Genomic DNA, 13,786 nt, shown 5'->3' with positions numbered 1-13,786 from the left:
CAACTTTTTGTATATACAAACCTTGCGGACCCAAAAACGAATCAATTAGGGAAAAAATCTTACAAATCGGTCAACCCGTTCGCGAGTTAAATCGTCAGGAAGGAAATTTCAACTCATTTTTATTATATAGAAGAAGATTTTGAATTTATTATTAGACTCAGTTTAAGTCTAAAATTTCATAAATTTTGGTTCACGGGAACTATTTTAAATCAATTTCGAAAACCTAATAATTTCGCGTATTGAGCACCCCCAACTTGATTCGGTCAAATGGTCCATTCGGGTGTTTGGTCTTTTCGGACATCTGGTCTACTCGGGTGTTTATTATTCAGGCAAATGGAGCTCGGGTTTAGGTCATTCAGACGTTTGTGATAGAACCAGCCTTCCGGATGAATTCAAAACTAGACTGTTTCTCATCTAGATGGTTTATCATCTCCGAACTACTTCGCAGAAGTCGGAATCTTTCTGTATACCACTTCCACAGACCTCGAGATATCAAACCAATCTGAAAATTAATATACGTTAGTGCCGTCTTGCGGATGAATCATAAACTTAACAGTTTTTGAACATATTGGTTTCAAATTCACGAACAACTTTGTGGAAGACGTCAACTTTCTAATTCACATAGATCCCGAGATATCGCATCAGACTGATTTCTCATATAAACTAGCGCTGCCTCGCGGATGAACTCTGAACTAAACAGTTTCTCAACATATTGATTTCCAATCCTCGAACAGCTTTGTAGAAGATGGTAACTTTCTAAATCCAAAAGATCCCGAGATATCCTATCAAACTGATTTGTCATATACATTTGCGCCACCTTGCGGATGAGTTCAAAACTTAGCAGTTTATCAACATATTGGTTTTTCACCCCCGAACACCTTCGTAAAAAACGGCAACTTTCTAAATCCTATAGATACCGAGATATCGAACCAAACTTGTGGTTTCATAGGGCAACGGTTCGGCACTTCATCCCATAGCTCCTATTTTCATCCCATCAAAAACAAAGCAATGAAAAGCAATTTGGTTTGTTTCTTGTTTTTGTGATTTTTCTTTTACCAAAAAGAAGCGAGCCAGGACACCAACCTTTAATATGAAGCTAATATAGCTCGATTTACCATTTTCTTAATAACTTTTAAACGAAACGGTTGATCGTTATAAAATTCAATAGTTATCAACTAGGCTTTACCACCTTTCAAATGCAACTTGTTGCGAGAAAATCGGTTAAGGATTACTATATGAAAAGTTGTCTGATGTTTTTCTTAGCTTTTGTGTACACACATACATACACACGGACAGACAGACATTTGATCAGCTCGTCGAGCTGAGTCGATTGGTATATAGCACTATGGGTCTCCGACGCTTATATAAAAAGTTCGTTTTCGGAGTGAAATGATAGCCTTTCGGTACAACTTTGTTGTACGAGAAAGACAAAAAGTCGTTTTCAATATCTTTTCAAGCGAAATCTTGGGATAAGTTGCATTTAACAGGATATTTAAAGCTCGACGCATCAACTGAAACCATCGTAAAGTGTATAATTATGAAAAATCGCAATAAAACCAACCCTACTACCTCCACTAAGGGTTCGGTTGCCCTATACCCGCTATGATTTTCCAAACAAAAATCACGTCGATATCATTTCAATTGGTTTCAATATAACGGACTGGGTTTGCAGAAATCGCGCTTAATAGATAACGAATAACGATAAGAGAAAGGCAAAAACTGTTCCGAATCATAACAATCCATGATAACAAGTGCGAAAAAAGCAGAATCGGATAGGCAGCTCCCACAGAGAAGTGATGATTCTTGCCGAGGCCTTCAATAAAGGCATCCTGATTCTCGCTTTGTTTTCGCTCATTTTGTGTAGAACAATTTGAAATGCGTCATCAGAACCAGTGCTCCCCGCGTTTGGAGCTTTTTAAAAGAAATTTATCATGAGGTATATATAGCCTTCTGAATCAGAATCAGTAACAGTAAAGAACTGTTCTTTATCATGACAGCTTGCAAAAAACTGTCTCTCGTTTGGATTCAATCCCTGATCATTTAATTTCTGACTGTTGTACTTTTTACAACATGCAAGTTCTCGTGTTTGGCCGGCTGAAGAACAACAAAGCCCCTGGGGTTGACCAACTACCAGGAGAGCTATTTAAACACGGTGGTGAGGCACTGGCTAGAGCGCTGCACTGGGTCATTACCAAGATTTGGGAGGAGGAAGTTTTGCCGCAGGAGTGGATGGAAGGTGTCGTGTGTCCCATCTACAAAAAGGGCGATAAGCTGGATTGTAGCAACTACCGCGCAATCACATTGCTGAACGCCGCCTACAAGGTACTCTCCCAAATTTTATGCCGTCGACTAGCACCAACTGCAAGGGAGTTCGTGGGGCAGTACCAGGCGGGTTTTATGGGCGAACGCTCCACCACGGACCAGGTGTTCGCCATTCGCCAAGTACTGCAGAAATGCCGCGAATACAACGTGCCCACACATCATCTATTCATCGACTTCAAAGCCGCATATGATACAATCGATCGGGACCAGCTATGGCAGCTAATGCACGAACACGGTTTTCCGGATAAACTGACACGATTGATCAAAGCGACGATGGATCGGGTGATGTGCGTAGTTCGAGTTTCAGGGCATTCTCGAGTCCCTTCGAAACCCGCAGAGGGTTACGGCAAGGTGATGGTCTTTCGTGTTTGCTATTCAACATCGCTTTGGAAGGGGTAATACGAAGAGCAGGGATTAACACGAGTGGTACAATTTTCAATAAGTCCGTCCAGCTATTTGGTTTCGCCGACGACATAGATATTATGGCACGTAACTTTGAGAAGATGGAGGAAGCCTACATCAGACTGAAGAGGGAAGCTAAGCGGATCGGACTAGTCATCAACACGTCGAAGACGAAGTACATGATAGGCAGAGGTTCAAGAGAAGACAATGTGAGCCACCCACCGCGAGTTTGCATCGGTGGTGACGAAATCGAGGTGGTAGAAGAATTTGTGTACTTGGGCTCACTGGTGACTGCCGAAAATGACACCAGCAGAGAAATTCGGAGACGCATAGTGGCTGGAAATCGTACGTACTTTGGACTCCGCAAGACGCTCCGATCGAATAGAGTTCGCCGCCGTACCAAACTGACAATCTACAAAACGCTAATTAGACCGGTAGTCCTCTACGGACACGAGACCTGGACGATGCTCGTGGAGGACCAACGCGCACTTGAGTTTTCGAAAGGAAAGTGCTGCGTACCATCTATGGTGGGGTGCAGATGGCGGACGGTACGTGGAGGAGGCGAATGAACCACGAATTGCATCAGCTGTTGGGAGAACCATCCATCGTTCACACCGCGAAAATCGGACGACTGCGATGGGCCGGGCACGTAGCCAGAATGTCGGACAGTAACCCGGTGAAAATGGTTCTCGACAACGATCCGACGGGCACAAGAAGGCGAGGTGCGCAGCGGGCAAGGTGGATCGATCAGGTGGAAGATGACTTGCGGACCCTCCGTAGACTGCGTGGTTGGCGACGTGTAGCCATGGACCGAGCCGAATGGAGAAGACTCTTATATACCGCACAGGCCACTTCGGCCTTAGTCTGAATAAATAAATAAAATAATAAGTTCTCGTGTTATGAAACTTGATGAAAGTTTATGTGGTCAATGACACCGGCTTGAAATAGATACATCCAGTGTTCGTGTTTTCCTTATTCAGCATTGAACCATTCTGCTAACGACTTTCTGAGTGCCTCCGAATTATCCTCCCCTCTGAAACGTAGGGCTATGGAGCTGTTGATAGTGGCTGTAGAGGAGTGCCAACTCTTCGCTCCGTGGTATAGATGGAAACAATTCAGAAGCAAACCAGCCCGAGCAGGAGTGGCAACCTCGATAACAGAAGTTGAATATCAGAATTAGGTATGATTGAGTTGTTTTTCTCCTGCTCAGGAGACGTATTCGTTGAAGGTCGGTAATAAAATTTCGGTTAGGTATCAAATTAGGGTCAAGCCGTATAGCAGACTACTGTCACTAATGGACTGCCCGTTTCGCCGACGCACATAGGAGAACGCAGTGTAAAAGCGTGGCCAAAACTATGTCAATCATATCGTCGTCTGTAAATGCATTCAATAAACAACAAAGCATTTTTTTTTGTTTTTTGTGCTTTTTGTGTTTATCTAGTAGTGACGTATGACTATTGGCGGCGTCAGTTATTGTTATTCGATAGAGCACCTTTTGGGGGCAATAACGCTGCCTTTGAGAACTACAGCGTGCTTGCAACGATTCGTGCCCTCTCTGACTCCGCCATTGAGTATACTCATATATGATTTCAATGTTAATCTTAATTCTTTAATTATTAGGTACTTACTAAATATTCCGAAAAGATGTGTTTTGTTTTTTTCACTTCGACTACATAAATTTGTCATCGGATCATGCTAAAGCCCCTGGATATTGTATTGATATTACAATCAATGGAGCAGATAAAATAGATACGAAGTGTAAATCCACAGCTTCATTTCTTAACATCGTTTTGCATCCGAAAAATGCGTATGCTTTTTATGGATCGGTGTGGTCATCTAACTCTTCTTTGGAAGCGAACTATTTATGTAAGCTTTGTCGCTAAAAATCATATATATTTGTTTTTTGCTGGGCTTTTGTATCAAACTTTACTATATTAAAACAAAAACAAGTCACGATTGCGTGAGGATGCGTGAAATGTTTTTCGTGGAATTTATTAAGTAAACTCCAATCTTTCCAACACTGACAATTTTGTTGCTTGATCTGGTTTGTAACCTGATCAAAATTTTTGTTTTGTAAGACATATTATTGTAAAAAAAGCTAGCAATTATAGCAATTTTGAATCGAATCTTGCTTAAAAACGTTTTACATACCCTCGCTATTGGTACCTATAAAAATTTTCATCATAAAAATCTTCAAAAATCTAGAAAAACACGATAAAACGTAAACATTTTTACATGGACAATTGCGATAAAACTAGCATGTAAATGTTGGTAAATTTTTGGCAGCCAGCATTGCTTACAAGTAATCAATATTGTTTCAAAAATCCCATGGCAAATTAGTATTACTATTTAAGAGTACAAAAACGAAAAATAATAAGCAAATATCTTAAAATTTTGTGTTTGACTTTTGGCCAGGATTTGGACTGAAATGCTCCTCAGTGCGACGGAGTCTTGATTAGATTTGTTTTCGATTTACAGCTCGGATGTGAGGCGAAAGGGTCCGCGACGTTAGGCATAAAGTCGTTAGGCTTAAGTACGATAAGCATAATGGACGTTAGGCCTAACGGACGTTAGGCATAATGTACGTTAGGCATAATGGACGTTTGGCATAATTCTGCCTTCTTTATGTTATGGGCTGTTCTTTGGGTCATTTTATGCCTGACGTCCATTATGCCTAACGTCCATTATGCCTATCGTAATTATGCCTAACGTCTTTATGCCTAACGTACTTATGCCTAACGGGGTATACCCGAGGCGAAAGGTTAGACCCCAGTCGTTTCTTATATCCAGAACTCGCCTCGATTGAAGAGATTGTGGGTGAAGGCTCTTGGGATAGCTGACCCGCGTGCTGGCTCTGCTGAAAGGCGTCCTGTAAGATGTGTCCTAGGCCAGCTAAATTAGTGCTGTATCCAGAGCGAAACGTGTGCTGTAAGGAGCCCAGTCTCCCACCTGCTTCTAGATTATCTCAAAGGCGGCGATTCACCAACTTCTCCTCGACCTTAGGAATTTCATCATTGTTATCACGACGTAAGCGTGATCTCCCAGTGGTGTGAGGGGTCGTATGGGATTGTTGAAGGATTTTCTGAAGGAATTTTTAAACGACTCTCCGAGTTCCATAAGGAGTTTATTAAAGGGTTACACGCTCAAAGTCATTTACAAATCGCATGAACCATTTTTAACAGCGATGCCACGACAGAATCTCAATCTGTGTGAAAATGTTGTATAAGAAACGCACAGTCGCTGTGTACCTACTGATATGTGTAAGTGATTTCGCCTCGAAATGTCAAAGTCCCTTCGGGTTGCTATGATAGCGAATGCGTCCAGAATATAATATGGCAAGAAAATATACTTTTTGCTGCTCGCACTTTGTTTTGTTCATCGAAACAATTGGAAATATAAAAAAGCTAGCGAATTTTAGTTCAACCAAAAATATATTACTATCTGAAATGCACTCATTAAAATTCGTTATCTGTTGGTCACACCAAAATAAAAATTACTGAAAAAATATCGATCGAATTCCAAGAAAAATCTCTGAAGGAATTTACCAATGGGATTCAAAATGAAACTTCCAGAAAATATACGATAGATTTTTATAAACAATTATGAAAGATTTCCTGGGAAGAATCCATGAACCAACAAATTTTCGAAAGAATTTTGGCGGGGTGAATTTTGGTGGCGGGTAAGACGAAATTTGTCGGAATTGTCGGAATATTGATTATTGATATTTTCGAATAGAATGAAAAAGTAATATTTATATGAAGGACATGCTAATAAAATTCGCGTAGGAAAATCCGGTTACAATTTGTAGCAATATTAACAAAAAAAAACTTAGAAGTTTTAGAATAAGAAGTTTTTGATGATTTACGTAAGAGTTTACTATTGAGTGACATATGAGTAGAATTTGTGATTAAACACATTTCTCAACTGATCACTATCTCGCTTACATTAATCATCAAACGTTTTTGAATGTTTAATCTAACTAACTTAACTAGTAAATAGAAATAATATTCAAAAATCTTATGAAGGCGATACGAATCTTTCAAATTGTACAATTATCAACATTAGAAAATATAATTTTCGTTTAAAACATCTACTTTCGATTTATTTACATTATAATTAAATAATTTTACAAGCACCCTTTCTGTCCTCCATTAAGATTTCAGCAAGTTCGATTGTATGTCGCGTTTATATGGCAATATGTGCATACTTTTGAAATTGCCATACATTTTAACTGTGTAGCATTACAGGGACACTACTCATAGACAAGAACTTTGAGTAATATTCGAGACAAAGCACACAGCTTTTGCTCAATTAGCATCAATTGCAAACCGCTCAGGAAATTTCAAAACCTCTTTCGCCATAACTCCGGTGACGGGCACCTAACCCTTAACCAACGGCCATTATTTCCAATTATTCTAATTTTTCGCACATGAAAAACCCATTTTTATTAAATAATGCATAACAAGAGCACACATGTTGCTTCCTTGCCTGCCATAATGTGACACTGTTGCCCGTCTACAGTGTAACCACACCCAAGCAAGCACGATTGCAGCATCCGAATTGAAATTTATTACAAAATCTCATCCCTCGTTTTTTTTTTCGCTCTTGTCCATTTCTCTTCCGGAATCATCCACCCACAGGTCTGGTCCGCGATGAAGCGCCTCTGGAACTCGAAGACGGGCCGCTCGTTCACCAACACCACCCACGGTCCGCAGCACTCGAGCTCTTCCCATGGGCTGCCATCTATGGGAGAGTCCATTACGAATAACACCTGCACCAACAATACGACCACGACGACCAACTCCCAGACCAACCGGGTGCCCATGGAAACGGTCTGCTAGGTCCCCGATGATCACAGCGAAGCGGTCACGCACAAGGTAACGCAGTTTGGTCGTTCGACCGAAGAAGGCCTGGGATGTCTTTCGACGTTGGAATAGATTGGAATTTTAAAAGGAATCGAACTTTGACTGGTAGGCTAGATGCTTCCACTAATGTCAGCAGTTTTTTTTTTTGAGAAATTTAGAACGCATTTACAACAATACTGCCAATATGAGTATAGCTTCATGTATGTAAACAAGAAAGATTGATGATTGGATTAAAGAATTGCAATCCGATGAAGAAAAACTTGACAAAATTGGTAATATCCTATGTTAACTTATCTTGTACATATTTGTTTTATTAAAGCACCTGCTTCGTTTCCTACAGCGCTTTCTGTATATTTCTGAAATGTGATCGCTTACGTTAAACAACTATTAGTTTTCTATCAGCAAAATTTAAAGCTTTAATTAGTAGGTTAATATTTTTCCTTCTTCGCTCACTGATGAGTTTGTGAATACAAACTCATTGCAGTTGTCCTTTCCTTACTTACCTCTACCGTTGCATATGTTAATCTTTCTTCTATGTACATATTGTAATATTTATTCATTGTTTTCTGTTTAAGTTAAGGATGTCTCTGCCAATGATGCATGAATTGCTATGATAACCGACTGAACATGTAGCAAACACTACACTTAGTATAGACCAAACGAGAACAAATAGAATCAGCTATTCGCAAACTTAGTAGGGTCGTAATATTTTGAGATGTAGCTATTGTGTAGGACGAAAGTCAGATCATTCTTCGGACGTGTTTTGGAACCATTTTAAACAGTCGTTAGTATTTCGGGATTTTAGGTGTTTTAGAGAAATATATTAATATAATGTCGAAATTAACAAACAGCAGCTAGCAGCGCCAGCAAACCGATTTGTAATTCTTTGGCAGCGATCAATAATGTAAGGGCCCACCGGTGACGTCAGTCGTATGGATAACATAATTGAAGGCATATTCTCAGCCAATGATCCTGCAGTAGTCGAAACAAGTACAATACATTTAGAAGCTGTAACAAAACACCACTGTCTCTTCACTAGTCGTGAAAACGAAACTCTTATCAGTATATACTCACTACGCGAAATCAACTCCTTCAGTAGTTATTTCAATCTTTCCACTATACGCCTTTTTCTCTTGGAACTTAGATGAATTTAAATCCCTTCACTATCGATAATCTTCACGCTTCACTTAGAAACGATTTTCATTGAAAGAATCAACTGAACGCATCTTCAATCAATTCATACATATACAGTATTTGCAGTCCCTGGACGAAATAATTAGTGTAGGACTAATATGAGCGGAACAGAAAGTATATAATCATGAAGAACAAATGTAACACGTGCTATGACTAACTTTTAAACGTCCGGAAAATGAAAATAAAAACAAAGAATGTCGCTAAAAATGTATTCATAAACAGCATGGTTATAAACGCGTATATACAAACAAACTAGATTGTAGATCATGTGAACATTAACAACCTTCGAATTAGTGCGCTACAATACACAATAATAACAGTTTTACACACCAACACCTAACTAGACGCTCTAAGCACCTTCTAAGCAGTAGACCAAAATTGAAGCAGACTCGAATGCATACAAACGAACAATAATGATTAATAATTATTAGTATAGGGTACCTTATGTAGTGGAAATGGAAACGCTACTGTCGTTGTCCAAATAAATTCTACAATTCAAAACAAACAGAACAAACCCGGTGAAGCGCAATTGTTTGGGCCCACGTTTTGAAGAATCTCCGTTTCTTTCAAATTCAATTGTAAGTATTGCTGGATTAATGTAAGTACACAATCAATTTGGCACGTGGTGTAACTTATTATTCTCGAAGTCGATGAATCACTCTGTTCTTTCGTACTGTATGTAATTTAATTATTATAGATGTTGATGTTTGGCAATTTCATGTTGTAGTGAAATTTGAACTACACTACAGTAACATCGAAAAAGTTCCTATAACTCTTAGTGACAACAACCTCATTCTCAGTGCATGATAACTATTCATGTGTGTATGAATACGTTTTTAACTCACTTTTGTTTTATGCTAGCTTCTATGCAACATGCCACAATAAATTTGCAAACTAACCTAATCACGAAACATATAACACAGAAAGCCAATTTCTCGAATGCATTCAACCAGAAATCGCAGCTGTCGCTTGTTTTGGCAACCGGAAAGTCAAACTTCTTCCTAAGATGTTCAACAGTGGAACCAAATGCATTTCTGATTCGACAAATCAATTCCGAATTCACATTTCAGATGTTCTACTTCCTCGATGAGGGTAGAACATGAACACGTTCTGGTTTCTAACCAAATTCAAATTCCACCCTTGCATAGACGGTACCTTCTTCGCATGGCTCTTGACGGTTTGATATAGTTGTTATAGTCGAGTAATAGCATCGAATTGCATCCTCGGTATCTGACGAGCAGTGCTTGCTACCAGGAAGAGATGCATCTCGTTCTTCATTTGCTACGGTTTGATGATTTCGGTCTATTCCAATGAAAAGTTTCCACTAGAGGAAATCGATCGATAAAGCAAGCGCGCAACCATTTGTTCGCATACCTACTCTGTATAGTGTAGGATGCAGTTTGCTTCCCACGCAGGCATGCAAAGAGAAACTTTACCATTCGCGAATTGGATTCCTGCCTCCAATGTTTTGGCAATCAGATGTGAATGTTGCTACATTTTCAAATGCTCGTTGCTTTAGAATCGGGTGGATGAACGTGGAAAGCAGCAGCGGGATCTCCATACGATTTGAGAAAGGTAATTTAGCTCGATACTGTGATCCACGGTGCCGTCGCACTTTTATGGAACAACACAAGACCAATGTTGTTGGCAAACAATTTCGGAAATGGACAAAGACTTCGTTGTGTTGCTGAATACGATTGTGGAACATTGTTTCTGAATTGTGAGAGGAAAACGATAGTAGAAGCTGTGAAAACGTGTTGCAATTTTTCCGAAAAAAAAAAGAAACGACAGGAATAGGACTTTGTCGCAAACAGCTGAATGAGGGTAAATTGTTTCGCCGATTCGTTTGTCGTCTGCTTGACTGAAATGTTTGCAAATTTTCACCATTCTACTTCCAACAAGTCGCGATAGTGTAGGAAGGTTTTGTCCAGCTGGACTCACTAAAGAATGGAAAACTAATCGACAGGAAAAATACCAACATGCAAACATGAGTTTTTCAGTCTCTGGTAGGGAACGACAAAATGATACAAAATCGCCACAATTTAGTTTTCAGAATATCAGATAAATTACTTCAGTAGATAAGTATGGAATTGGGCAATAAAATATTTGGCCCGGCAATTGCTACATAACTGCTACATAAGTGAGTAATAATATTATTATACAAAATACGTATTGCGAACTAGTTCTAACGTGGTCGAATCGTGGCACAATGGTCGGAACCCGTGATTTGATGAACTTAATTGTTTTGTGCCCAAACGGCTGATGTGATCTAAATAGTGTCTTCAGAGAAAAAAATCACAAAAATATTGCCCATATTTGAGTGGATTTTATTTTTCAATAGTACCTACTATTGAAAAAGTTGAAAATCTAACTTTTTTCACGAACGTGATAAAAAAAAAGTTTCTTCGGTAAAATTGTAGATCTAGCAAAAATATGACATTTTGCCATAAAAACTTTTTTCCTACGATGAATACTTTTGGAGATATGAGCGTTTTTTATGGAAACTCCCTTAAATTTAGAATTTTTGGTATAACTTTTTTTCTAAACAAAACTCAGATTTGTGATGTTCTACAAAAATGTGAGCACTAAAAAACTACGCGTTTTGATAAATATAAAGCTTTGCTACGACAATTATGAAACTTTTAAAGTCAATTTCACACTGATTTCAATTGCGTATAGGGGAGAAGGTGGCAAACCGAATCACAATGTCAAGTACTCTTCTGAAAGTTCAGACTTCATACTATAAAGTAGTGAAAGTTTCGTGAGTGCCAATTCATAAACGAAGAATCGGCGTAATTCAAAAGTATGGAGTTTTCTTTAGAAAAATACACTATTTTTTAATAAGATGCGTATAAGGGAGAGGGTGGCACACCGGGACACAATGTCAGGCACATTTTAGAAAGTTTTGACTTTATGGTTTGAAGGTGGGATGGTTTAGTGAGTGCCAATTCACACACAAACCACTAGGGTCGGCTTCGACAGTACCTGAGAGAAGCTCTCGAAACGCATAAAATTAAATAAATACTGTCGTCAGACAACAATTAAAACTAAAAAAAAAAAAAAAAAAAAAATTAAAACAAGAAAATAACAATCAAAGTGTGCGCCACCTGAAAGGCCAAATTTTGTTCTGCGTTGTTATGTTGCCTTAGAGAATTGGCTTGGACTGTCAGCTAGATCTCGGCTCAGCTTAACACGCACATTTTTTAAACCTTTTCTCCCTCACAGGACATTATTATACTCTTCTCCGTAATTTTATATGCATATATGGAAGCAGGGCCAGATTTAGAAGGGGGCCGGGGGGGGGGGGGGGTATGGACCCGGGCCCCCACAAATATTATGTATCAAAACTAACTTTTTTTGTACATTTTGGAGCCCCCACAAGCTGTCGGCCCCGGGGCCCCCTTCCGGCTAAATCCGGCCCTGGAAGATGGGATGTTGTTGATCTCCCATTCCAGGCATTGACTAAAAAATCAATGATATCAATATTATTTTCCCAAGAAAGTTGAAGCGCCATCTGTCTTCTAATTGACAATTTAATAAATGTGGCTTAAAAATATATAAATATTTAACTTAATTAGCACCCTTAATTATTCACTTAATTAGCACCCACGAAATAACTATCACTACTGCAGCACAAGCTATCACATAACTATTCGACAATGTTTGCCATCTCTCTCCCTGTCTTCTTCTGTGACATCCGCTACTACACATAACTACTTATTCAATGTTTATTAAGTAATTTCATATTTACCAATTTCCAGGATTCTATACCATTCTACTATTTATGCATTTGTATATCCAGGAAACTAGCTTAATAGTACTCTTATGCCATGAGAAAATTTATTTGACCAGACCGACAAATGAACCCAGCCATATCGACATTGCAGTCAAACATCTAACCGCTATAGGTCGAGAAAGGTCATAACTTCTTCGATATACGCATATACGCATATACGCATATGAAATTAACGAAGTAGATGTGCTTGTTCTGAGTCTCGAATGACCCGTGAATTGTCGATTTCGACACAACTCACTTAAAACGACAGTGTATTTCAGATGGGAGGTATCGACAATTGTCACTTCATTCGAAACGCTTCACCTCATACGAGACGCAGAATAAGCACAAGTTGTCAAAGGTGAGACACTGTTATTACATTTCTAGTTTTTTATGTGTAAATAGGCACTCACCAAACCTTCACACCTATAAACTATAGAATGAAAACTTTCTAAAATGTGCCTAATATTGTGTCCCGGTGTGCCACCCTCTCCCCTATACGCATCTTATTGAAAAATAGTGTATTTTTCTAAAGAAAACTCCATACTTTTGAATTACGCCAATTCTTCGTTTATGAAATGGCACTCACGAAACTTTCACTACTTTATAGTATGAAGTCTGAACTTTCAGAAGAGTACTTGACATTGTGATTCGGTTTGCCACCTTCTCCCCTATACGCAATTGAAATCAGTGTGAAATTGACTTTAAAAGCTTCATAACTTTTGATATAGTTGTCGTAGTAAAGTTTTATATTTATCAAAACGCGTAGTTTTTTAGTGCTCACATTTTTGTAGAACATCACAAATCTGAGTTTTGTTTAGAAAAAAAGTTATACATACTAAAAATTCTAAATTTAAGGGAGTTTCCATAAAAAACGCTTATATCTCCAAAAGTATTTATCGTAGGAAAAAAGTTTTTATGGCAAAATTTTATATTTTTGCTAGATCTACAACTTTGCCGAAGAAACTTTTTTTTTATCACGTTCGTGAAAAAAGTTAGATTTTCAACTTTTTCAATAGTAGGTACTATTGAAAAATAAAATCCACTCAAATATGGGCAATATTTTTGTGATTTTTTTCTCTGAAGACACTATTTAGATCACATCAGCCGTTTGGGCACAAAACAATTAAGTTCATCAAATCACGGGTTCCGACCATTGTGCGTGGGCACGTCGTTATTTTGATACCAGGAGCTGGCTCTTACGACAGGACGCCGGCTCAAAAAGTGA

The 13,786-nt window shown here is 38.7% G+C and overlaps 1 protein-coding gene across 5 annotated transcripts in view; it reads left to right on the top strand.

The window, feature by feature from the left end:
• LOC134213695 (probable G-protein coupled receptor Mth-like 1) overlaps positions 1-9,297 on the top strand; it is a 401,130-nt gene extending 391,833 nt beyond the window's left edge. For all 5 annotated transcript variants that reach the window (XM_062692977.1, XM_062692973.1, XM_062692975.1 and 2 more), the window contains exon 8: positions 7,365-9,297. In XM_062692977.1, the coding sequence (XP_062548961.1) occupies positions 7,365-7,565 (201 nt within the window). In that variant the 3' untranslated portion in view covers positions 7,566-9,297. The remainder of the gene's footprint in view (positions 1-7,364) is intronic.
• Positions 9,298-13,786: the final 4,489 nt, after the last annotated feature.

The sequence above is a fragment of the Armigeres subalbatus genome, chromosome 2 (genome assembly GCF_024139115.2).
Source record: "Armigeres subalbatus isolate Guangzhou_Male chromosome 2, GZ_Asu_2, whole genome shotgun sequence".
Lineage (NCBI taxonomy): Eukaryota > Metazoa > Arthropoda > Insecta > Diptera > Culicidae > Armigeres > Armigeres subalbatus.
Note: the sequence above shows the minus strand (reverse complement) of the source record. Positions and strands in the feature narration are given on the sequence as shown.